The sequence below is a fragment of the Boleophthalmus pectinirostris genome, unplaced genomic scaffold (genome assembly GCF_026225935.1).
Source record: "Boleophthalmus pectinirostris isolate CB_2022bp ecotype Guang Dong unplaced genomic scaffold, ASM2622593v1 HiC_scaffold_4, whole genome shotgun sequence".
In the NCBI taxonomy this organism is placed as follows: Eukaryota; Metazoa; Chordata; class Actinopteri; order Gobiiformes; family Gobiidae; genus Boleophthalmus; species Boleophthalmus pectinirostris.
Genome location: NW_026571353.1, coordinates 10203259 through 10229730, shown reverse-complemented (window position 1 = coordinate 10229730; position 26472 = coordinate 10203259). Strand labels below are relative to the sequence as shown.

The window sequence follows — 26472 nt, the reverse complement described above, 5'->3', positions numbered from 1 at the left end:
TGCGCATCCGCACCGCTATTTGCATAATTCCACTGGCTAATTGTAGTTGGCGAGCTAGCAAGGGGAGGTGATTTTAATAGGGGAGACACTGGGATAATGCCAGCGCCCCCTTGCCCCCGATAGTGTCCGAGCCTCATTAGGGTGATCAGGGGGTGCCAGTCACAAAGGGGTGCGGGCGTGGGGTGATAGGGCACAGAACGGAACGCTTATTTATCTAAGAATAAATGTCCGGGAAATGTTCCACTATGTTCCCCGGTTATGTCCAAAAGCAGGCTGCAGCGCAAAGCAGTAATGATGCTAAGGAATTGGAAAATTTATACAGCTTCATCCATGCCATGTTGTCCTCTTACTAATGATGGTTTTATTCTAAATATCAGGATGTCGTTTATTTTTGCATGTCTGGACGTATGGGCTAATCATCACGAAATGATGGTTTAAATAATTGGGTATGCATTAGGGATACAGTTGTAAACTTCTATGTGCATATTTAGATGTTAACATTTTGGTCCAAATTGCGAGCTATTGGAGAGTGTTAAATTGATAGTAACAGATGAGTGAGATGTACTGAATTGCGAATTGAGTATTTTGGCACTTAGTAGGTACTTGGCAAGTTCCTTTATAGTATAATTGTTTTCAATTAGAGTGTTTTGGTATGTTGGATGAAATCTGTTTTTATTTTTACATTTCTCAGTTCAAAACAAGTGATTCCTTAATGACGGGGTAGTATGCAAAATGGATGTTGTTTTGTCATTAAAGACAAATTTTTTACCCTCACGACATGAAAATTGTCACTGCACACGCCCGTACGATTAGGATGACACCTTCAAAATTTGAGATCGGTCGGATGAGCGGTTTGAGAGTTACGCATGGAAAAGGCAAACAAACAAACAGACACACAGACAGACGTTCCTTGCATTAATACATAGATGTCTGAAGTGGTTTTAGATGTCATTGATGCTGGTTTCAGTAATTTAGCGATCTCTTCTGGGTCCTATTTGAACGGTTAGGGTTAGCTGCAAGATTCAGTCCAATGCTGAGCCCAAAATCCAACATTACAAGAGTTACGCGTGGAACAGACAAACAAAAAAACAGACACAGAGACAGACGTTCCTTGCATTAATACATAGATGTCTGAAGTGGTTTTAGATGTCATCGATGCAAGTTTCAGCTGCAAGATTCAGTCTAATGCTCAGCTCAAAACCCAACGTCACCCATGCTCTGGCACGACAATTCTCCAAAAGTATAGAAAATCATGAAACTCTACAAAACTGTACACTACAACTTGACACGGAGTTACATTTTGTTTTGTTCACACGTTTGAGTAATCGTTTATTAGTAGCCTATCTGGACATATGGGCTAATCATCACGAAATGATGGTTTAAATAATTGGGTATGCATTAGGGATACAGTTGTAAACTTCTTTGTGTATATTTAGATGTTAACATTTTGGTCCAAATTGCGAGCTATTGGAGAGTGTTAAATTGATAGTAACAGATGAGTGAGATGTACTGAATTGCGAATTGAGTATTTTGGCACTTAGTAGGTACTTGTTCCTTTATAGTATAATTATTTTCAGTTAGAGTGTTTTGGTATGTTGGATGAAATCTGTTTTTATTTTTACATTTCTCAGTCCAAACCAAGTGATTCCTTAAAGAGTGGGTAGTACGCAAAATGAAAATGGTTGTTTCGTCATCAAAGACACATTTTTTACCCTAACGACATGAAAATTGGCACTGCACACGCCCGTACGTTTAGGATGACACCTTCCAAATTTGAGATTGGTCGGATGAGCGGTTCAAGAATTACGCGTGGAGCAGACAAACAAAAAAACAGACACACAGACAGACGTTCCTTGCATTAATACATAGATGTCTGAAGTGGTTTTAGATGTCATCGATGCACTTTTCAGTAATTTAGCAATCTTTCTCGGGCTGGGTTTGAACCCTTTGTATGGTTAGCTGCGAGATTCAGTCCAATGGTCAGCCCAAAATCCAACGTCACCCATGCTCCGACACGACAGTTCAAAGTATAGTACAAAGTATAGAAAATCACAAAACTCTACAAAACTGTAGACTACAACTTGACATGGAGTTTTGTTTCATTCACAAATGTTTGAGTAACCGTTAATTAGTAGCCTGTCTACATCTCCAAAGCTCAAAACATTCTGCTCCACCTTGTGATGTCATGAAGTGGCAGTTTTCAAGTGAACAGCCACTTTTTACCTTTAGTACAGAAGAGATTGACAATTCCACAGCTGAAATCATCTGAATGATTCTAGTGAAGGCGTATGGAGTTTAAAAACACAGTGATTTTTAACTCCGTACGCCTGATTGTGTTGTGATATGGCTCTGAAAAAGGAGCTATGGGAAGGAAGACTCTTATGAAAATTATAAAACATGTCAACACGTCGTCAAATTATACCATTTGTTTTAAAAATACTCAAAGAATAAGTCAATTCTACAGTTTTCCTGACCAGATTATATTTGTCCCACAATGGAGAAATGTAGTCGTTCTCATCTGAAGCATGGTCTTCCTGTTATTCACATGCTGCAGTATTGATGGACAAGCCAAATGCAACCAACGAATATTCAAGGTAACTCCTCCTACGGCCCATAGTAGCTTAGCATAGCCTCGAGTCACCTGTGACCTCTTGTGGAAAAGAGCGGAAGGAGATAAATAAATAGTTAATGTGAAGTAGAATCCTTGAATTGAAAATCAATACTGTAAAATATTAAAGATCGACATATATTCACTACATTTTGATTTGTCCTCTTAACGGCAGCGGCTCGGTTCTTAGAGCGTTCGACCACTGATTTAAAGGTTGCCGGTTTGATCCCCTTCCCACGACAGCGTGCTGGTCCTTCGGCAAGACACTTAACCCTGCCAGGGGGTACGAATGCGCATCAGCGAGTGAGCAGATCCTTGTTTCTAAATTGAAGCAAGAAAGCACAAATTTCATGTGAGATGTTTAACAATTATATGATCAATTATGTATTTGCATTTTTCACTATTTTGGGAATAAGTGTTTATTTCTTTGCTACGTCAAGGTCTTCTTCGCCACCGTTTGGCAGACTGAGCTGTCAATCACGTTCATGGTCTTTTGTTGATTATTGAGAACAGCACATGTCTGAAGGTTGTAGATCCTGCCGAAACACCTAGGGATATGGATGTGAGACAGAGGAAGCATGCATTCGGATAGAACATAGCCAGAGGTAAGTTAGAATTTCTTTTATTTACATTTACTAGAGAGATTTTTTTTTTTTTTCCTTTGGCTTTTCTCTTCTTAAGGACAATTATTTTTTAGATCAAATTTCAAGGTGTTTCATATCACTGCACAATAACTTTTCCAGTGGGAGGTCTTCATGATAATGTTATTGCTTTGCCAAGAAAGCACCAGTGTATGGCATTAAATTTATGGTAGTAATGGTTAGATCTGTGGAGGGGTGAGAAAGAATGTATTTTTCAGGTTATGTGAGTGTTCTAAAACAGTGTTTCCCAAACTTTTTTCTGGGGACCCATATTTTAAAAGTCACAAACCTTCGCCACTCAAGTCATTAGACATTATTTGTAAATTATTGAACATTAATGAGGATATTTTATTGTTGACTGAGTGATTGTGAAGTTTTAAACAATGAAAAACATTGGACCGGCAATTAAAGGTCTCCATAAGTCACCTATTTGGACATTAAATGTAGCCCATTTCTTTTTCTTTTCAACATTCAATTTAACCAACAATACTGGAACAAAATTGTCAATAAAATAATTACAAAACATTACAAATGATACAAAACATGTCTTAACATTTCAGTATTTCTAATGAGATAGGTGGGTCTGTCTGCGTTTTTGTAGCGCGTTCCGGTTCCAGGGTGAGACCAAGGTGATCCAAAAGAATCTCTTGCGACCCACCTGAGGGTAAATGCAAAATAGAAAATGATAACTTTCTTCATTGAACTATATATCACGTTTATATAAGGCTTTCCTATACGTCCATTGGGCATCAAGGAACCACTCCCTCGCACATGCCTAGACCAGGGTTAAGTGTCTTGCCCAAGGACACAAGACAGTACAGTATCATTCATAATAAACTTTAAGCCAAAGATGTTCATTTTGTCTTCTTATGTACTTTAACTTCTTGGGTTCTTTTTTAAAGACAATGCAGTAAAGTGTATTTACCTTGTTGACATGTTTCATTTGCAAGCCATCTTCAGAACTGTCACTGGTGTTGGTGGTGACGTGCCGAAACATGTCAACATGGCAAATACACTTTACTGTAAAGAACCCAAGAAGTTAAACATAATAAACTTTGTTCATTATAAATCAATTATTTGTTAATGAGACTATGTGTTATGAGCATCTTCATCACTAACACTTGCACTTCAAACCTGTTTTAGAAATACAATTTAAAGTTTCGATATTACACAAAATTGACTCTTGTGAACTTTAAGCCATGTTAGAATGCTGTTCACAAATGTTTCAGTAACCCTTTATAATTAGTCTGTCAACATCTCTAAAGCTCAAAACACTATGTTCCACCTTGTGATGTCATGAAGCGGTAGTTTTCAAGTTAACACCTGCCTTTTACTTTTAGTTCAGAAGAGATTGGTAATTCTAGGGCTGAAATGAACCAAGTGATTCTAGTGAAGGCATGTGGAGTTTAAAAACACAGTAGAGCTCTTCATGTATTACCACAATATCAAAATATGGACCAAAGTGTGCTACATTTGAAAGAAGAACTCAGCCTAAATATGCAGGTTTTGTGCGTTAAACACATGTGAATGAAACTAAACACAGCTCCAGGTATGTCCGCGATGAGTAAACATTATAACACAGATCAGAAAATCGCATAATATGAGCCCTTTAAAGTAACAGTTCTCTCTCTTGACGACTCTCCCCACCTCTAACACTGTCTGAACTCTGGCAGTGTTTCATCTCCATTACCTGCCTGCGCCTGACACGAAGACGGACGCGGATGCCACACACACTGACGCGCACGCACAAAACTGATTTATTAAACGAGAGCGCGAGGTGATGGGTACGGGGCGGGCGGGCTAAAATCGATGTCCGCTCCCCCAGCCTCGGTCAGCGGAGAGTTAAAACGCTGTTAAACTCTCTCCCTAACCAAGCCGCCTCGCTCCCATTGATTTTTTATTTAGCTTCCAGCAGTGATGTGTCTTCCGCCGTGCACACCCAGCCTTCGCAGCCTGTCAGCACATAAATCAGGGCCCCATTGAGGTCCGGCGGAGAGGGGTCTGTTAACAGAATTAAACTTCCTGAGAGTCCGGCTATACTGAAGCGAGAGAGAGAGAAAGAGAGAGTGGGGAGATGAGAGGGGCCCTGTCAGCACAAGGCATTCCCAGCGGAGCGCGGAGAGTACGGCGTAAAAAGGGCTTTGCATTGTTTATCGGATTTTCGCCAGGTAACAAAAACAGGAAGCGCCGCCACCTTAATAAGAGCCATCCTTCATGAATATTTGGATAATGTTCGACAATGTTCAGATTGGCATTTTGCTGTTGTTAAGGAGATGCATTTTGATAGCAGATAGCGTTCGAATAGTGCTGCTACTGAGGTATTTTAATGAAGTAGGGAGTACACACTATAAATATACAGTAGCTTAATTTATACTTGAGGACGGCATATTGTGATTTGGTATTGATTAGGGATGTAACAAAACCAAAATATCGTGAAATTGTATCGTCAAAGTTCTCACAATAATATCGTGGACCCTCACAATATATCGAAGTACAAGTCTCTTTGCTTAAATTAAGAATTATGGTGCAGCAGCAGCTAAATAAAAGACAGAGGGAACTACATAGACCATGATCCTTTGCTCCATTTCAGTGTAGACTACAAGAAGAAATAACAGTTCTAAGCACTTTTAAGTCTTAGTTCTTTGGATGAAGTCTTGTCAAGGGATTTTACAAGGAAAAAGTAGTATATTCACAGTTGTGTTTGCCTCCACAAAATATCGCAATAAATATTGTACCGTGGGATGTATATCGTGAAAATACCGTACCGAGAGATCTGGATATTGTTACATCCCTAATCGTGAGCCTCCCCACCATATTGTGATCTTTCCCACGATATCGCAATAAATATCGCACTGTGAGGTTCATACCGTGATGATATCGTATTGTGAGATTTGGATATCGTTACATCCCTAGTATTGATACTTTGCAGCTGATGATGTGAACATTCTCTTGGGGTGTGATGCTAACTGTAAGCATCTGAAGCTTTGTTACTCAAATCCGACTTTAATCTAATCTTGTTTGAACACACCTAAACACTACTGTGAGAGTTTGTAATGTGTTGTTTAAATCCATTTTGTGTTTTTTCTGAAGTTTTCAAGTAATCTTAAAAACTTTTTTGTAGTACACATACATGTAAAACACCCCCACTGCAAAGTCTCTATAACATGCAGATCATTATCATTTCATTATAAACTGTAATACTGATCTAAAAGTGCTTAATAAAAATAATAAGCCTTTTCATAGTTGCATTTCACCATCCTGTCATTTTTATTTGTAGTAAGTACAGAACAGAGCTGTGGGTGGAGATAGGGGGTAGGAGAAAACAGAATTTTTCTGAGCACTCAAGCCTTGAATGCAGGACAATAGAAAATTAAATTACTGAAACATACAAGAATAACCTTGAGTAAGCTAATGTAACATAATAAAGGATTCAAGAATAGGACCAACCAAATTGACATCAGGACTGGGGCTCAAAATGAGTTAAACAAAACAGACCAACTAAGTATCAAGTCACCTTAAAGATTTTTGTCTTAATTTATTTATTAATTTATTTGAATGAGGGCAAAGCACATGAATACACAGTTCTGTAAATATGCCAGTAGTAGCTATACAGCTAGTATACAGCTGTATTCCCCAGGGAGGGTGTAAAATGCTAGCCAGGCTAGGTCAGGAATCGGAATACACTAGACGGTTTGCAAGAACCCTGGAAGTTGTAGACCGCGCACCAGCCAGTCAGCGAAGAGTTGTGAAGCCTGTGACGTCAAACTCAAGCGCCTGTCTGTGTCCCTTTTGTGGTACAGCACAACAGTAAAGCGGTCGAGATGGATGTAGACGAAGACAGACATTCTGTGTTGGCAATGATTCCCGAGATCAAGGATTTAAAGATGGAACAAAGAGAATGTTTGTTGAATTTTATCAAAGGATAAGATTTTATTGCCCTTCTTCTGACAGGATTTGGTGCATTACGATTGGCAGTTGGTTAAATAAAAAAGTACCCGCCTACCGTTGAGCTAATGAATCCTAATGCTGCGAGGTCTGACTGTTTCCACGAAGTGTAACCGGCTGATGACAGAATTTACTTTAAACAGGCTTTTTAAATTTTAGAAGTTACAGTTTTGGTCAGATAAGGAGGAGTCAACTTTAAGTAACCTTTATTTCTTGAGCAATGTTTGTGTTCCTGAAAGTCTTTTACACATTTGTAGTATTCCAATTCAGTTTCCAAATGCTGTCTTGCTGGGTTGAGTTACTTCATTAGACCACAGAAAGTTACAGGATTACAGCTTTGCTCCACTCTGCAGTAGAAGTTTTTCCACTGAACAATGGCACAATGTGAATTTAAAACCATCCACTTTACAGAGTCAGGAGCCTGTGCTGCTGTGGGTCGCCACGTTTCATTGTTTTGTTGGACAATAGAGTCCACAGAGTCAATACCACATGTTTAAAATCTGAAGTCTTTGGCCAAAAGTGGAAAAAGCACTTGGTATCCACCCTAGAGACCAATTTCCAGGCCAGTCCCCTGCAGCACTGCTTCTGGCTTGGCAACTCACTCCATCCATCATAATAAGCCGTGTTTGTGGGTGGGTAGCAATGAGGGAAGCACCAGCGCCTCCTACTGCACAGACAGTTTGTAGATACCTGATTATATCTAAAGTACTGCATGTAAAATACCTCAACAAGATATCCAGTTACAGTGGACGGGCTAATGTTCTTCCTGGTGGGTTTCAGCTGGGTACTCTGGTCACTCCCATTAACCTAAACATGCAAAGTAAGTCAGTCTTCCAGCTAGGTACTCCTGACCTGATATAGATCAAGGTAATAACTAGGCATGTCATGATAATTACTACATCTTTAAATATATATGAAAGCTGCAACAATGTTTTTTGGGAGTCAATATTTATTGTGGATACTTTTTCTTTGCACCACTTGGAAATTTTTGTTTATTTTTGGGCTGTATTTAAATGTGTCTTTGAAGGGTTTGAAATGCTTTTCTTCATGGAGATATTATTACGTTGTCTGGAATGTTTCACAGTATGGCATTAAACCTTTCTATCTTCATGGAAACCAAACCAGGCCAAGTTACAGGTCAGATCTGTGGAGAGGCACCCTCGCTCACAGTAGAATGCATGTTTTTCAAGGTATTTTTGAGCTTCAAAAAAACTGTAAAACCACCAGTAATTGAGTAAATGGAAGGTAGAGATGTTTAATGTCATACTGAAGAACATTCCAGGCAGAACAATGACATATTCACAAGCAGGCGATGGACGTCCAACCAAAAAGAGATGTAATAATAACCGAAATATCGTGATATCGTATCATCAAAAGTCTCCCAATATTACTGTGGGCTGTCACAATATATCGAATAACAAAATTTTTTGCTTAAATGCATGGTTTTATAGTAGCAGTAGCTAATAAACATCAGAAACTACACATCCCATGATTCATTCCAGCCGAGGCAACATGAATTTGCCCTGGTGAAGGGCGTTGAGCCAAAACACGTTGGTGTGATTTTAACTTTAACTGAACTGCATGTGGTATTAAAGACTTTTAATTATTTTGTACTTTTTTGAGTGCCTTTTTCAACTTTGTATTTGAGCCTGGTCCCTACACTGAAGAGCACCAAAAGGACAATTCTGCACAATTTTTGTATTTCCAAGTAGCACTCCTGCCCCCCAAAGTTATGAAGAAATATGTTTTTGCTTGAATTGTTGGGATTATGACAGTAATAATTCACATCAAAATCTTGTCAGGGTATATTAAAAGCAAATAGTGTCCTATCTACAATTATATCAGCATCTCCAAAATATCGCAAATATCATACAGAGAGATTTGGATATTGTTACATCCCTATAGAACACCTTCAAACCACAAAAAACTATTGTAAATGTACAACATTGCAATAAGAATAAGAATCAGGAGCTGCAATAAATAAAGAGTCGAAGGAAACACCTCAGTATTTAGTTTGCATCTGTAATGAGTCATAAAAATGATTAGTTCCACCTTTTATGGCTCAAATCTTGGTATTACCAAAAAACAACCAAAAATGTCCAAGTAGAGTAAAGAAAAAGTATGCAAGATGACCCCAAACAGACCCTAAAAATATAGTTCCAACTTTCATATATAGTCGATACAGTAAGTTATCGTGACAGGCCTATTCTCAACTCTTTGCAACTCAGACTTAACTACACAAGAAAGGTACATTCTCACAAATACATGCCTTAAAAGTGGGACACAGAGTTCAGAAATAAATCGAACTTAACCTTGGACTATTACCGACATGATTTTTTCTTATGTACGGTCTCTTGACGTCAATTAAAATACATTACTTTCTTTCAATTGTTTCCCTATTTATTCGCTCTATATTTATTTTGAGCTGCATAACCTGTTAAGCATGCATAAAGATGTTAATTATGAGTTCCTATACGAAGCGCGCGGCCCGGCTCCACCACACTGTACATTATTGCATATCATTAGTGCAGTATTTGTTTAGGATCACAGGCGTATTTGTAGGATCCAATTAAAAGTGGATTTTTGTTTTCTTGGTCATACAACTGTGCAGAGATGAAAGGGGAGAAGCAGATCAGATGCAGCTAATTGTAGTTCTTCTTGTTCATTGGCCTTGGATTCATGCACAATGCACCAAGCTACACTGCATTTTAATCCTTTTGCACTTCGCTAATCAAGTCCACTAGCAACATAAAAAGATACGAGCTAAGGAGAAAGTAAAGTTTACTTACTGTATTTGCTTATTTCTCAAAGTTGTGCGTGGCTACAGTCGTGAATGCGCTTTTCATGTTATTTTCGGGATAATTATTTTTAGTGGTCTGTGGTTAGAATAGGCGGGCAGCAGGAGCTCAGTTGGTTGAGCGTTTGTCCACTGATCTGAAGTTTGGTGGTTCGAATCTCGCTTTCGACATAAAACATCATTGGTTGAGCGGTCAGATCCACTGATCCAGAGGGTGGCAACGTGATTTCAGCTCCTACAAATGAATGCTGCTGACTTATATCCACTTATAATTCAATATACAAAAGCTGAAGGGGTCAGTATTTATTGTGTGTACAATTTATTTGCAACAATGTGGAGATTTTTGTTATTTTTGTTGTAATGCAAAAATATTTGAGCTGTAGTGGGTTGAAAACATCACTTATATGTTTAATTATTGCTTTATTCTGCTGTTTATCATTAAAAGACATGAGCTGCAACAAATAATGTATATCTTGCATTATTGTCAGTGTGTCTCATGCATTAAGTACTTTTAATATAATTTATTGCAATCTGTCATCAGAATTGGTTTTCGTGACAGGTCTGTTGACATGTTTAAAGGTGCATTGTGAGACTTTTCCGGTGGAGGGTCCGTCAAATGCTTTTCTCCATGGAGATGTTATAGCTTTGTGTGGAATGTTTCACAGTATGGCATTAAACGTTTGTATCTTTATGAAGACCAAACCAGACCAAGTTACAGGTCAGATCTAAGGAGAGGCAACCCACTCTGAGTCAGAATGCCTGTTTTTCTAGGGATTTTTGAGCATTAAAAACCATCTGTAATACATGCATCATGAATTTCGAACTTCTGGTCATCGCGCAATGCATACTGGGAAGGATTTTCCGAAAAAGTGAGCATCAAACCTCCATGTTTGTTTTCCCAGTGGGATGCGTCTATTGACGAAGCCAGGCTTTTCTAGTCTTTTGAACCATATCACTTTTGTTTCTGGTTCTGATATTGTCATATTTTAGTTTTGGGATTCGAACATCGTAATTTTGTGGTTGTTCGATGTCCTAACATTGGAAAACGGCTCGAGAAACGGGCTTCAGAAGTTTGCGAACTCCATAAATGCAAAAGGGATTCAGATCTGTGTGAATCTGTTTCAATTCCGTAGGGAAGGGAAACGGTTTGAACGGAGGTTTGCAGTCACACAGAACAGCAAAAAACTTCTACTCCATACCTGATTCCATTTGATACTGTGTGAACGCTACATAGGTACTAGTACACAGCAACAGTCTCCAAAGTGCTGTGCCTACTCCTCTCTTTTTATATCCAATAATGCACTGAACTGACTATTTTACGATGAAAAGAAAATGGACAGATTAATGTTTACTTTCCTACCTTAAAACACTCAAAGCACTTTACATCACAAAACCATTCACCTACACTGGGGGTAAGATGGTGTCTTGCCCAAAAACACAACATCTATGGGAGCAGAAATTGCACCCCGAACCTCTAACCTGACCGCTTTACCGACAATGTTTATGCCTGGAGCAGAATTCGAACTGCCAATCTCTGGATCAGAGGACTACCAGAAACCAAACCAGTCTGCCCCTCTCAAATGCACAGTAATTAAAGATTATTATAACTGTAGGAAGCATTGTACTATAGTAATAAAAGAAAACCAAACGCGAGTCTTCTTGAAAATGTTTTCAGCGAAGTGCCTCTCCTCTAATGCGCCTGTCGCCCAGTCAAATGTGCAGAGTCTAAACTATAAATCATGTAAAATATCATATTAGCTCTTCCATATTTTCATTTCTACAGATTGTCTACACTGAGGAAAAAAGTTTAGGCACCGTAACCTGATACTAACAAGAGAGAAATACAAGAGAGATACATTTAGATGTTTGCGAATATCATTAGAAAAAAATACCATATAACGCCGAGTGACCTCACAAAGTCAAAACTAATCTACGCATTTCACACTAGAGCAGTTTAACCAAGGACCTCTAACTTAGAAAAAGACCAGAAAAAGCTGTTCGTAGATCTCACTTTGTTTGCATAATTGCTCAGTGAGAGACTGCGTGACACTGAGATCAGAAGTCAAAAGAACACTGGTGTGAATGTTACGAGAGCGAATCCGGCATGACGGTTTAAACAGGCAAGACGCGGTTGCAGTTGCAGACCCCTGGTTTTAATGATGTACGCTGCTTGCACTGGGCTGTTGCGGGGGTTGAGGGTCAGACGCCGTGAGCGGGAGCCAAAGTCGGGCCACTGTCACCTCCAACAGAGGGGCCTAATGGACACACCCACCCCTCCCCATCCCCGAGTTAAAGGTAAACCTGCAGAATCAGAGGCTGCGCTTTCAGGACCGCACTGAGGTGACTGTTCCGCTTGGCACGCTCACTAGATGCTCATGTAAAACTATAAAACAGATGATAGGTGTGAACATGGACACAGGAGACTACAAAAGTGTGCTCAAGTAAGAATACTGCAAAAAATATGACTCAAGTAGGAGCGAAAAGTTTGTTGGTACACAATTACCGTATTTTCCGGACTATAAGTCGCTCCGGAGTACAAGTCACACCAGCCAAAAATGCGCAATGAAGAAGAAAAAAAACATATATAAGTCACACTTTTTGGGAAAATGTCTTTTATGAAATCAGGGACCAGAAACTGACATTTCATCTTGAAAGGCAAGTTATAGTAAAAACTACAGAACAGAGAACAACAGGCTGAATAGGCGTTAATATGTTAATGTAACATATGAACAGTTACTCAGATTATTTTTGCGTAAAGATCAGAACATAAATTTAGCAAACTCACAATCTCACTCCAAATCACTAAATCTATTGAATTCTTCATCCTCGGTGTCGATTCTGCGCGACCTCTGGAGATAAACCGTAGATCCATGATGTAAACAGACTGCTGCTTCCTCTTCTGCGTGTCTGTCGTCAGACTCAGCATCAGTTCCAGTTAGAATTATTCTGACCTTTCTGAATCCCAACAGGATGGTTTCGGTTGTCATTGAAGTTCAGGCTTTGTCGATTCATCCAGTGACTTCCAGGAAAGTCGCATGGTTGCCGTGAAGCTGTGTTCTCTATCCCCGCCTTTCGCCAGTCCCTCACAAGTTTCTCGCTCCCTCCAAACTTTCTTTCTGCTGCTTGATTACCATTTTTAGCTGCATATTTCACTATTTGCAGCAGGACAGTGGCTTTTTCTACAGGAGGCATGTGCAGTAGAGCGAAGTGACAGTGGTACAGGAGTAATAGTAGCAGCAGATACTGACACACAAGCCTATAGTGCCCTCTCGCAGCTGTTAATCTGAAAATTTTAATATATAAGTCGCACCAGAGTATAAATCGCAGAACCACCCAAACCATGAAAAAAAGTGCAACTTAAAGCCTGATGGTACATCTCAAACTCAATACATTTTACACTACATTTTATACCACAGAAGTATTTGGCGATTTGCTTGGGAAGGCGTGACCAACTTTGTGTCTTCATGTGCGATTTTGAAGCGACTGCGCTCCTCGTGTGTGTAGTGTCAGTGTGACTCTGAACTGCTCTATTATTTCGTAACCACCAAACATCAGCAACACTACGGTAACACACAATAAAACAGAATGTCAGGGGCAGAGGAGTGACGGACAGAGACTCGGGATATAGCAAAGATCGTGAGAAGACTTTATCATTGACCTCTCATAAAGCGGTAAATTTAAAGTGCAGCACCTCATCCAAATTATCCATAAAAATTGTTCCTCCTCAAATAATAACCCCAGTCCGTAAAACCACATTATTAATCCAGTTTAAGGCATTCTTTGAAAGTAAAAAGGCAAGAGTAGTTCCTCATGTGTGTTTGTTTACATCCACACAGCAAATGGATCAAGGTGAAGCTGCAGATTAGCGATCGTGACTCTACTTCCTGCATACTTAATCGACAATCTTTTAAGCTTTAAAAATCACGCATCTGAAGTATTGCACCACATTTTGATAATAATAATAACATCATTTTGACAGAGCTCTGATCTTTTGAACACTTAAGAGTCTCAAAGCGAATGGTTTTACTGCAGACAGGAAACAGCACATGCGATCGCACTCAAAACTTTATATCCTGTGGACCGCAAACATAGTCTTGGCAATCAGAGATTTTAAGTCTCATAAGATTCTTTCGTGTCTGTGGTGTGAAGCTTTTAGTCGCAAGTTTAAAAAATCGTTTAAGACTGAAAAATCCTGTAGTGTGTGCCGGCTGTTGCTGTTATCAAGTAAAGCTCAATGATACAGGAAAAATATCGTATATCAAATTTTCTTTTTTACAGAATGTGGTACAGTAACACATGTGTAAAAACTTGTAATGTTGTTGAAATGTTAGTGGGACAGTTTAGGCCAGTGGAACTCAACAGTGACCACCAGCCCCTGTTTTCATAAGGGCATTTTCCATTCATTTTCCCATTAAAAATGAGAAAGCTTGCCCTGGGCTAATAAGCTATGTGGTAACTAGTGACCCCAAGACCTATAATTTTATTTAAAATCTGCTTTTGAAACTTGATAAACCTCTAAGTTACCATGTGGCTGGTTAGTGATGCCTTTGAACTTTTGATATTTGAATTTTTTGAGAAATATAAATGGGAAATCAGAGTGAACTTTGAATTGGGCGGGACTGTTAGGCTCAGTTTGGTCAGCTTGATTATTATTTTGAAAGTTTCTGGAAAGTTCATGTTATGCTAAAATGGGGAAACCTGCTAACCTGTCTCAAAGCTCTAACCTTAATTAAATGAACTAAACCTAACATTAATCCTCACCTTAACCTGATTGTGATACATTTGCTACCACCACCACTAAATGAAAAAGAAAGATTAGCAGAGTAACAGACACATTTACCTTATTTTTTTAACTATAAGTTGTTTCGGAGTATAAGTCGCACCAGCCAAAAAATGCATAATGAAGAAGAAAAAAACATATATAAGTCGCACTTTCTGAGGGAAATTTATTTTACAAAATCAGGGACCAGGAACCCACATTTTATGTTGAAAGGCATTTCTAGTAATAACAATAGAATAAAGAACAACAGGCTGAATAGTCTGGTATGTTAACATACTAACATTTACTCAGATAACTATAGCATAAACAACAGAACCACAGTTTACTAAACTCTCCATCTCACTCCAAATCACTAAATCCATTGAATCCATTGAATTCTTTATCCTCAGTGTCACTTCTGAGCAACTCCGCGCAACTTCGGTTGTCAGGGGAGTCCATGCTTTGTCATCCAGTGACTTCCTGGAAAGTTGTACAGCAGACCCATCCTGGTTGCCGTGAAGCTGTGTTCTCCATCCCGCTTTCCACCAGTCCCTCACAAGTTTCTCATTCACTCCAAACTTTCTTTCTGCTGCTCGATTACTGTTTTCGCTGCATATTTCACTACTTGCAGCAGGACAGCGGCTTTTTCTGCAGGAGACATTCAGAAAACTGAGACACACCTAGAGCCTCTCGTGGCTGTCAGTGTGAAAATTTTAATATATAAGTCCAGGATATATAACCAGGACAGAACCAGAACTAAAACAGGACTAAACCAGGACTAAACCGTTTTCAGTCCTGGTCTGGTCCCAGTCTCAGTCCTTGTCTCAGTACCGATTTGGTTCCAGTCTGGTCACAGTCTGGTCCTGGTCTCAGTCCTGGTCCAGTCCCTCACAAGTCTCTCGCTCACTCCAAACTTTCTTTCTTTCTTGTGATGTCACATGGTGATACAGGAAGTGCTCCACTGTGTCTGCCGTCACTAGAATCATTTGGATGATTTCAGCCCTGGAATTGCAAATCTCTACTGAACGGAAGGTAAAGGTAGCTGTTAACCCTTCCAGCCCGATGTTTTACATAACCATGCATCACTTTCCAACCATGAAAGATAGAAATGTACCTTTTTTCCCCTTGAAAAACTGAGAGTTGTGACTTTCCGAACATATTTCCTGTATCGCATAAACGCACTGTGTGATGATTTAGGGAAAACGAGTGTCCAATAGGAACTTTGTTTTCCGCCAAACACATGCGCGCCATCCATTTCGATTGGCCCAAAGAGTGTAGTGAGTCAAACTAATCGACTGCTCTGAGCTTCTGCGTTCATAACAATTAAAAAAGACGCTCTAAGTGCAGTTACTTCTCATATAAATGCCAAATTACACATCTTGGTCTTGCGATTTTTATTTGAAAGGCTTATTTCAGTCAATATGTACAAATGTAATAAACCCCATGGAAATGCAGGATGTGATTTGGCTCTGTGCCCTGAACCTGACACCAGCTGTTTCCAAGACTGGCACCTGTGAAGTCATGGAGTCATGACACTTTTTTTCTTTTGTAGCAATAAGGATATTTTTAGTTTATTTACAGACTTGATATTCTGCACTTTTGTAGCTAAGACCCAAATTAAGCATTTTATTTTTATTTTTATGTATGTTTATACATGTTTGCTGTGTGTTTTGTATGAAAAAGTGTGAATTTTATTTTTTTTTTTGTACTTCTGGTTCTATAGCTTTTATTACAGCCATATGTTATACCTCCAGTGTGCAGATTGTGAAATAACAGATTGTACTGAAAAAAAAAGGATGGAAAACACTTCATTAGGGGGTAAAAGGAGAAGTTTTAATAGTAAAATTGAGAAAAAAAATCCAGGCGAGGACAAAGGTACTAAAATTGCTTTTAGGTCTGGAAGGGTTAACCTGAAAACTACCATTTCATGACATCACAAGGTGGAACAGAGCATTTTGAGCTTTGGAGATGCAGACAGACTAATAAGAAAAAGTTGAATGAAACAAAACACAACTCAAGGCATATTTTTGATGAGGTACCAATGTTCTAACATGGCTAAAAGCTTAAAAGAGTCCGTTTTGGGTAGTGCAGGACCTTTTAGAAAAGCAAAATGCAAGAGAACTGACATCTCACTGTGGTCCTCAGAGTGCAGGCTCCAGGTCTGCAGGTTTCTATACCGCTTTCACCGGCTCACCCTGCCCCTCACAGCAAGACCACTGTTAGTGCACATGTCAAACCCAGGACAGAACAAGAAGGACACAAGAGAAGAAGAAAGGGGGGAACGGAGCGCCGGAACATTTGCATACGCCTGTGATCCTAATATATACAGGTGGCCAACCTTCGGGGTCAGAGTTCGCCTCAGTTGCCCGGGCAACAGAGCCGTTCTCCCCATCACTAGCTCGTTAAAGAGGAGCGGGAATAGGAATAGGTGCGCCAACTGTCCTCGCTGTGCTGTGGCCGTGTCTGCGCGCGACCCCGCCAGGTAATGAGGACCTCCGCCATGACGACACACACACACACATGCACACATGCACACACACAAGAATACGACAACTCAAGATAGGGAAATACACTCACGGTTTAACAAAGCTGTGTGCAAAAAGTCCACACACAATGAATAATATTATCTTTCAGAAAGTAAAGAGAAGACATTTTTAGGCTGAATAGTTTTTTCTGACGGCCATTTTCAATCCGATTTTCTAGAACAGAGTTCACATCAACATTCAATCACTGTGTTGAGTTCATCTTTTTATGAATTCTATTGCTGTTTGTCAGTGTTGGGAAGGTGACTTTTAAAATGTATTCCCCTACAGATTACAGATTACATACCCCAAAATGTAGTCTGTAACAGAATCCATTAAATTACTTAAAGTGAGTAATGTAATCTGAATACTTTGGATTACTTGGTTTGCTGTAGAGAAGCAAAGACGAGGATATCGTAACATAAGATGTTTTGTCTGTTAAAAGACAATAAAAAAGCCCAGACTTTACTTAACCAAATTAAAAATATTATTGATAGAAGAGGAGGAAACATGGTCTGCACAGCATGATTTAGTCCTGTTAAATCCTGTTTTAGTCCTGGTTTAGACCTGGTTTAAACCTGGTTTTAATCCTGAATTAGTCCTGGTTTAGTCCCAGTTTAGACCTGGTTTTAGTCCTGGTTTGGACCTGGTTCAGATCTGGTTTAGTCCTGGTTTAGACCTGGTTTAGACCTGGTTTAGTCCTGGTTTAGACCTGGTTTAGTGTCCGGCAATGAGTGGAATTACCTGACAAAAAAAAAAAAAAAAGGGGATATAGCCCGAAATGTGAAAACAGGAAAATACCGCCCTGAAATCCATTTATTTCAACAAAGTAACTGTAATCCAATTACCACTCACTGAAACAGTAACTGTAACTGAATACAGTTACTCATAATTTGTACTCTGATTACGTAACTCCGGTACATGTAATCTGTTACTCCCCAACACTGCTGTTTGTAAGTGGACATCGCAACTTTCTCTAGGTGAATATTACTTAAAAGGGCCCATACTATGCTTCTCCACCGTGTTTTTAAACTCCATGCACCTTCACTAGAATCATTTGGAGGATTTCAACCTTCATCTGAAACTATGCTACATAAAACAAGCCCTCATGAAATCTAGGTCACTGAAGTTTTGTATATTAAAAAGCTGTTTCACTGTTTGATGGTACATTATTGGCTTGCACTGCACAGCTTTGTGATTTCTAGGGGTGTAACGATATCCAAGTCTCACGATACGATAACGTCACGGTACGATATTTATTGCGATATCATGGGAAAGCTCACGATATGGTGGGGAGGCTCACGAATAGGGATGTAACAATATCCAAATCTCTCATGATATTTACGCAATATTTTCACGATCTACATCTCACGGTACGATATTTATTGCGATATTTTGTGGAGGCTAACAAAACTGTTAATATGTTACTTTTTCCTCGTAAAATGCCTTGACAAGACTTAATCCCAAGAACTAAGACTTAAAAGTGTTAGAACTGTTATTTCTTCTTGTAGTCTGCACTGAAATGGAGCAAAGGATCCTGGATCTATGCAGTTCCCTCTGTCTTTTTTAGTCATTGCTGTACCATAACTCTTAATTTAAGCAAAGAGACTTGTAATTCGATATATTGTGATGGTCCACGATATGATATCACGATAGTTTGGTTATTGTTACATCCCTAGTGATTTCCATGAATTTTTTTTAACAATGAAGGTCCTTTATTATTCAAAACTGACTCATGAGTGTCTTTAGACATATTGCATCAAAAACATACCTGGAGTTTGTTTTATTCACACATGAATAATCCTTTGTTATTAGACTGCCTACATCTCCAAAGCTCAAAATGCTCTGATCCGCTTTGTGATGTCAAGAAGCAGCTACCTTTTACATTTTGGGCCTGTTTAGTCTTATTCCACTGACAGATTATTTTACTTGTCAAGTGAAATTGACTCAAATCATGATCAAACTTTTTTAATTCAAGTCATTTTTAACTTAGATTGTGTTTTTGCAGTGTAGTGAAGGTGTATGGAATTTAAAAACACACACACTTCCTGTATGAACACATGACAATTCAAAGTGTTTTCTGTTTGATAGAAGAACTCCTAAACATGCAGGTGTGAATAAAACATGACACAACTTTGAAATCCATGTATTGTATGTATGTATTCGTACATTCGTTTTTCAATATAAAACCAAAAATAAGAAAATGAAAAAAATAACTATTTTCTTCATTATTTGTCTCCAAAACCAAAATGAAAAAACTGATAATGATTTGTTTTTTCAGTTTTCGATTTTGTGTTTAAATGAATAATGGAAAAAACTGATAAAGGCCGTTTCCTGTTTATGTGACTTAAACTGCGATGCCAGACTGAACCAGGACTAAACCAGGACTAAATCGTTTTCAGTCCTGGTCTGGTCCAAGTGTCAGTCCCGGTCTGGTTACGGTCTGGTCCCAGTCTGGTCCCGGTCTGGTCCTGGTCTCAGTCCCAGTCTCAGTCCTGGTCCTGGACCTGGTTTAGTCCTGGTTCAGTCCGTATGCGGCACAAAAGTCCGACTTCGCAGTTTAATTAACGTAAACGGTAATTTTTTCCATTATTTGTTTAAACACAAAATCGGAAACTGAAAAAATGAATTGTTAGTTCATTTTGGTTTTGGAGACAAATAATGAAGGAAATAGTTGTTTTTTTGTTTTCTTATTTTTGGTTTTATATTGAAAAATGAATGAATAAATAATACACAGACTCTCTGGATATATATATTTGTGATGAGGAAATAAAATCATAACCTAGATCTGAAGATAGTGTAATGTAAGTCTTTTTGCTTATACGTTACACTCTTACTATAATTTATAACCTAAATCTTGCCATATGTTTCAACTAACCAGAGAACTCCTCTTTTAAACCTCTAACCCTCCGAAAAACAGGCGTATACGGTGCGCTGACTACACCTCCGTCCGCGTGGCTTTCTCAGCATCAATTAGCATGTTTTTGTGCAGCTGAGCGTTTCCTCTGGTGGGCCGCGGTAAATAAGGAGATGGAAATGAGGTCCAGCGCTGTAATCCAGCCGGGGTGCAGGTCTCGCGGTAATCCCCCCAAGAGCAGCCTGGCCTGGGGCATGCAGAGGGGTAATCCTGCCCCCTGGGACCTCATCCTCCAGCCCGCTCACACACACACACACACACACACACACACACGCACATACACCGAGGCTGGGTTTACGCACTTTTGGGGACGTTACATCGACTTGACTTTTCTTGGAGACTGATCTGTTCTCGCTTACCTTAAACATAGTCGCTACTTGCTTTAACCTAATCCTTAAAAGTGGACAACGTAACTTTTTGGCTGAGGGTTCGTCACTTGCACGTTTCCATGGATGTGTAATTTCTCTGCCTGGAATGTTCCACAGTATGACATTAAACAACTCCCCACTGTAAAAGACAAAATCTAGTCAAGTTAAGATGACTTGAATTATGAAAGTTTGACCATGATTTGAGTAAATTTCACTTGACAAGTAAAATGAGCTTAGCCTAGTGCCTCCGCTCAATTTCATTTCTGTCCAGCGACTAGGTCAGGAATTGGAATACACTAGACGGTTCGCGAAAACTCCGGAAGTGCAAGTTCGGGTACCGGCCAATCAGCAAAGAGCCAGACATTCTGTGTTGGCAACAATTCCCAAGATCGAGGATTTAAAGCCGGAACAAAGAGAATGTTTGGTAAATTTTATCAAGGGGAAAAATGTTATTGCCCTTCTTCCTACGGGATTTTGGAAAAGCTTAATATACCAGTTAGCCCCATGAGCGGCGCATTACATACGTCACGACCAAATAGCAGCCTACTGTGCAGCGAACGAATCCCAACGCTGCAAGGTCAGACGGTTTCTATGTAGTGAAACCGGCTGATGAATCAGGCTAAAATGATCTGCCAGTGGAAGATATTTTGTACTTAAAATATAAAAATGCATCTTGCTACACTTAAAATAAAAAAACAACAACGTTTTGCACTTAAAATAAGAAATAAAATTAAATGTTGCTTGAATTAAGAATTGAAATTGAATTATTCCACTGGCAGACAATTTTACTTGTGAAGTTGAGTCGACTCAAACAAAGTAAATATTCTTAATTTAAGTCATTTTAACTTACCTAGATATTGTTTTTTCCGTTGTACCTTACATTTATTCAATTACATGTGGTTTTATTGCTCAAAAATCCCTAGAAAAACAAGCATTCTAGGGTCACCTCTCTGCAGATCTGACCTGTAACTTGGTCTGGCTTATAGAAAGATTTAAAACCACACTGTGAAACAATCCAGACAAAGGAATAACATCTCCATAGAGACATAGAAAAAAGCATTTGATGGACCCTCCACCAGAAACGTTACAAAATGCACCTTTAACCTTACAGGATACACATGATGTATTCTTGTGGCTTTAATTCCTTTTTAAACATGAATTAGTGTTTTGCATTTTGTCATTTGAAATAATATCTTTGGAAAACACACATTATTAACTACACTTCAGTTTTATCGATGCATTTAGTAGTTGAAAACAAATAAACAAGTCCTTTTCTTTGTGAATGCTAAGCTGAAGAAGTCAGAATTTGTACCTATGAAGCAACAATACTGGCACAATTCATTGCAAAGCTCTTTTAAGCGCTCAAAGAAGACGACTTTGAATTACGGATGAGTAAAACTAATTTGGAGTAAAATACAAAAGCAATATAACATAATTTAAAGCTAAAAAAAAGAGTTGATTTTGCATATTATTTGTCCTTTAACCTATTTTAACTCCTGACTTTAAATCATGTTGCTGATCTGATAACGTATTTACATCATAGGGAACTGATTTCTGTCCCCATAAAGGAGGCAGGTCCCCGTGAAGTTAGTGTGAATGCAGATTTTAGTCCCCACAATGTGATAAATATCCAGCCCAAAGCAACAGGGACTGAAATACATGGAGCAGAGGAGAAAGAGGAGAGAGAGAGAGGAGCCAGAGAGGAAAGAGGGCAGACAAAGCACCCTCTGGCTCCAAATGCAAAACTTGGGTGACACATCCCGATAACAATGTTTAAAATTTCATTAGCAAAGCGACCTGGATTCATTCCTGTTTGAATAAGTGGAACTGAAATGGAAGCACATGACAGATTGTATTTCTTTTTTCTGTTGGTATGTTTCAATGGTGTGTGTTTTGTTTATATTTTTATGCTGACAAAACACAATAAAAACAGGAGAATTTCACTACGATATCAATACAGTTCTTGACTTTTCAAAATCAGCATCCTGTTTTGGATTGAAGAAAACAGATAGCTAAGTTATTTTACCTGTTTAAAAGTATACCAAAACAGGTGTATGTTCCAAGCAAATATATTATTATCTATTAATAACTGTACTGCCGACCTTTACGCTGGTCAGCAGTAACAGATGTCCTAATGAGGTCTTGGTATTGGGAATGTAACTAAAACCGAAAAAAGGAAGGGAAATTACATCATCAACTAAAGCATCTGAAATCCTCTCCTGATAATAGTCCTGTCACCTCATACCATTCCACTGTAATAATAAGTGCACCTTTAATAAAAAATAAAAATATGAAGCGTATGTTTGAGAGCTGGGCGATGGTGAGTGCAGTTTATCCTTCACACACTGGCCGTGCTCTGCTGTAATTGTGCTCCTTGCTCTCCTGCTGTTGATGTACAGTAGCTGGATATTTCATATTCATTGACGCACTTTCACCTTAGGCTGCTGACAGTTGGACGCATCTATTGTCCATGAGTCCAGAGGCGCAGTGGGCAGGCCTGCAGGGCAAAGCAAAGAGGGAGGTGGGTGATCCGCTGGCTTTACCTGTGTGCATTAGCCAACGTGCACCTCCCCACATCACCCTGCACTGTCTGCACCTGCCCGCACCTGCCTGCACCTGCCCACACCAGGCCACATGTGCTTCAAGGCAGCGTAAACAAACAGTGAGCCACATCTCCATATGCTCTCAAAGGGGTGCTGTGTTGTCTGTCTGCTCCAACAGCTCACAGCACAGGGCTGCATTACAACGCTGTGACACACATACACACACACACACGTGAGCACTGTCACACACACTCTGCACACATTAGCAAGCACCTTTTATTGACTTTTGCACTAGAGCCAGGATGCTGCTCAACATCAAAAGAATTATTCATTTTTTGCGGGGAGTTTAACCCGCTCTCTCGCACCTTTAGAGGCCAATTAGTACCTGCAGTGTAATGAGGCTCGACAGCATGTGAATGTTGCACATAATGAACACAAATGGCATTAGGCTCAGCCCCACACTGCAGCGCACTGATCATATGTCCGTCATGTTGGTGCGTCTCTGTTGTTTTACATGAGCCACACTCACTCACAGGCACGCAGCGACATGGAGCCCATCACTCTGACTTTACTCTGACAGGCTGCGGGTGACTGCGCTGTGCACATTTGTCAGTGCTCACGATGTGTGTGTGCTTTTGTTGTGTGCTCACCGTGCACTGTGTGCTCTGCCGTGTGCTCTGCTGTGCAAGTGTGTACTGTGTAGACTGAATGTATGTGTGTAGTGTGCATGTGTGTATCAGGAGGAGGTGCGATGGCTGCACTGACACATGTCCGACAGTGTGGCTTGCTCCTGGGCCTCTCTCCACACTCCACTGGCCAGGCTCCCCTGAGCTCCATGCATAATGCAGCAGGCCAGAGACACCGCCCGCATCATAATGCACGTGCACATGTGTGCATGCTGTGGGCCGCAGCACAAACTTGCAATGTTTCTTGCATAAGAGTGTGTACGTGTACGAGTGTGTACGTGTACAGTCTACATGTGGTTCACATGGACAGGCCATAATACACCATACTGTATATTCCTGAATACGGCTGCAGTAGAATACCAATGATCAGACTAACATACACAGTGGACGTGTCATTTTACATTTGGAACACCAGAGCATAACTGTGCTGGGTCTAGTTTACATGTCCTGCAGGTTCCTCATGTCCTCATGTGTGGGTCAGGTTGATCCTTCTTCATGGTCAGTGGCTCAAGACTAACCCTCCTTTTGACCATCAACACAATTTAGATGTACCCCTTCTGTATGAAGTACTTCACAAACAGCACAAAACTCCACTGGTGTCTTAACCACAATTGAGACACACTCATCTCTTTATATCCTAGACCTGCATGCGCCACACATTAGGATTTGAAGTATATAACTTGGAATAGTAATGAAAGATACAAGGGGCAAAGTTCACACAAACACAAAGAGTTTTGTGATTTTGGTCTCTGTGCTGCTGTTTCCATGTGCCAGTGAGACACCACTCAAACAAACACTAAGGCTACTTATTTGAAGTCATTCTTCTTATAAGATACGTGACATATAAAAAGAAGGGATGTGCACTTTTAAACTCTTTCCTGTAAAACTCATCTAGCACGTTGGCAAAGTCCCCAGTGTGCACTACTGCTGCCTGATCACCATGTTGCCATATTAGGCCTCCACCAATAGATCTATTGAAAAATGGTCCCTTCTCTGAGGAACAATTACCCGTGCAATAAAGACTACAGCTGGTGAGAAAACAACACAAATAAGAGTGGATCCTGGTGGCCCTGGTCATTACGGCTATATATAGTTGTGCTGCTTGTGGCCTTCATTAGGCCCTCATTTGGTGGTAGTAAAGGGCAGTGTGGCTCCTCCACGTTGCCCTTTAACTCAATGGCACCATGAAGCCCTATGCAAAGGAGGAGCCTCGCTAATAAAGCCAGAGGAGAGATGAGCTGCCAGGCCTTCTTCACACTGGTAATTGTTATGGCATCATTACGCTATGTCCTTTATGGAGCTGGGATCATTTTTGTCTTTGCAGAGGGGTCAGACACGCACAAGCCAAAAGAGTTGAAGGGTACTTTACCCCAATTGAGTTCATGTTTCAAGTCTGGCTGACATGTCCCCAGTGGAGGGTTTGACATCCGTGGTACTAAGTAGGCTGGCAAAGTGCCCCTGGCATCGGGGCACCCAGATGGACAGGGGCTGACCATGATCAAAGCTCAGACACTGTCCTCCATCACCCTGAAGGACACTACCGCGGGCGCACACTTGTCTCTGCTCATGCTACACTTTCATTCTGCTCCAAACACTACAGTAACACATACCAAAAGAAAAAAAAAAAAAAAAAAAAGAAACAAGCCTGCTGAAATTTCTGGAAATTTAAACCCAAACAACATCAAAAATCTGAAATAAAAGTGCGCGGCTAGACTGGTGTTTCACAGATATCAATAGTCTGGTATTGTCTCAGGCATGTGGAGGAGGAGGGGGCAGATCAGAGAGCCGTGCCCAGTGAGGGCTCAGTCTGCTGGGGGCAACGCTTCTGGCAAACCCCCTTACCCCTGCTCTGACCTGGAGGATGCCCCGGCCGCTGCACGCTCCAGACACAGCGGGCAGAGAGGCGCGCAGAATACCAACCAGCTGCCGGCGCCAGGAAGCAAGAAACAACAGCAAGACAACAATACAGCACGAGAGAGGCGAGTGAAGAGGGAAAACAGCACACTGACCAGGATGTAAGCATATGGAAATGTTACATGGAGGAAAGTTTGGGCTGGGCTGGCCAAGCATTCCTCTCTCTTCTATATTTGACTTTAATTGTGCATTCTAATTACAGGAGGTTCCATGCAGCTCTCCTTTGTTTGCCTGCAATCAAGAATACACACTTCTCCAATATTTTATGAAGATGTGAGTCTGGTCAACGTGGAATCTCCCCGAGTACAGATGAGCATGACTGACAGCTTGATTAGCCAATCAGGGACATGCATCATCTGTCAGTTTGAAAACAAATATGGCTGCTTATGAGGAACAAAGGAAGAAATAAATAAATAAAATAAAAAAGACAGGGGGACTAAAAACATTGCAGATTTCTGCAGAATCAAGGATCAACACTCTTGGGCCTGTTTACATGAGAACACTTTATGGGTAAAAATGACAAAATATTTTATCAGTGTGCCTTTCATGACAGTGATGGAGTTTTGGGGCCTAAAAACACCAAAATCTGAAACCACCCTCCAGAGTGGAAAAGTTGAATACACTCCACCGTAGCATTTCCATCTACACTGCCGAAGACGCAAAACTCTGGTCAGATCCTCTCACGTCATGTACGCATTTACGTCACATACATACAGTACACAGAAACAAACATGTCGCCTGGCATGCATACCCAATCGAATTCCTCACAATT

At 40.1% G+C, this 26472-nt stretch overlaps 1 protein-coding gene across 1 annotated transcript in view; it reads right to left on the bottom strand.

Moving 5' to 3' along the window:
- The window catches only part of adgrd2 (adhesion G protein-coupled receptor D2), a 160715-nt gene extending 136744 nt beyond the window's left edge, over positions 1 to 23971 (bottom strand). Inside the window, exons 1-2 of the mRNA XM_055161493.1 lie at positions 23866 to 23971; positions 22993 to 23054 (exon numbers count right to left, since the gene is read on the bottom strand). Of these exons, the coding sequence (XP_055017468.1) occupies positions 22993 to 23054; positions 23866 to 23971 (168 nt within the window). The remainder of the gene's footprint in view (positions 1 to 22992; positions 23055 to 23865) is intronic.
- Positions 23972 to 26472: the final 2501 nt, after the last annotated feature.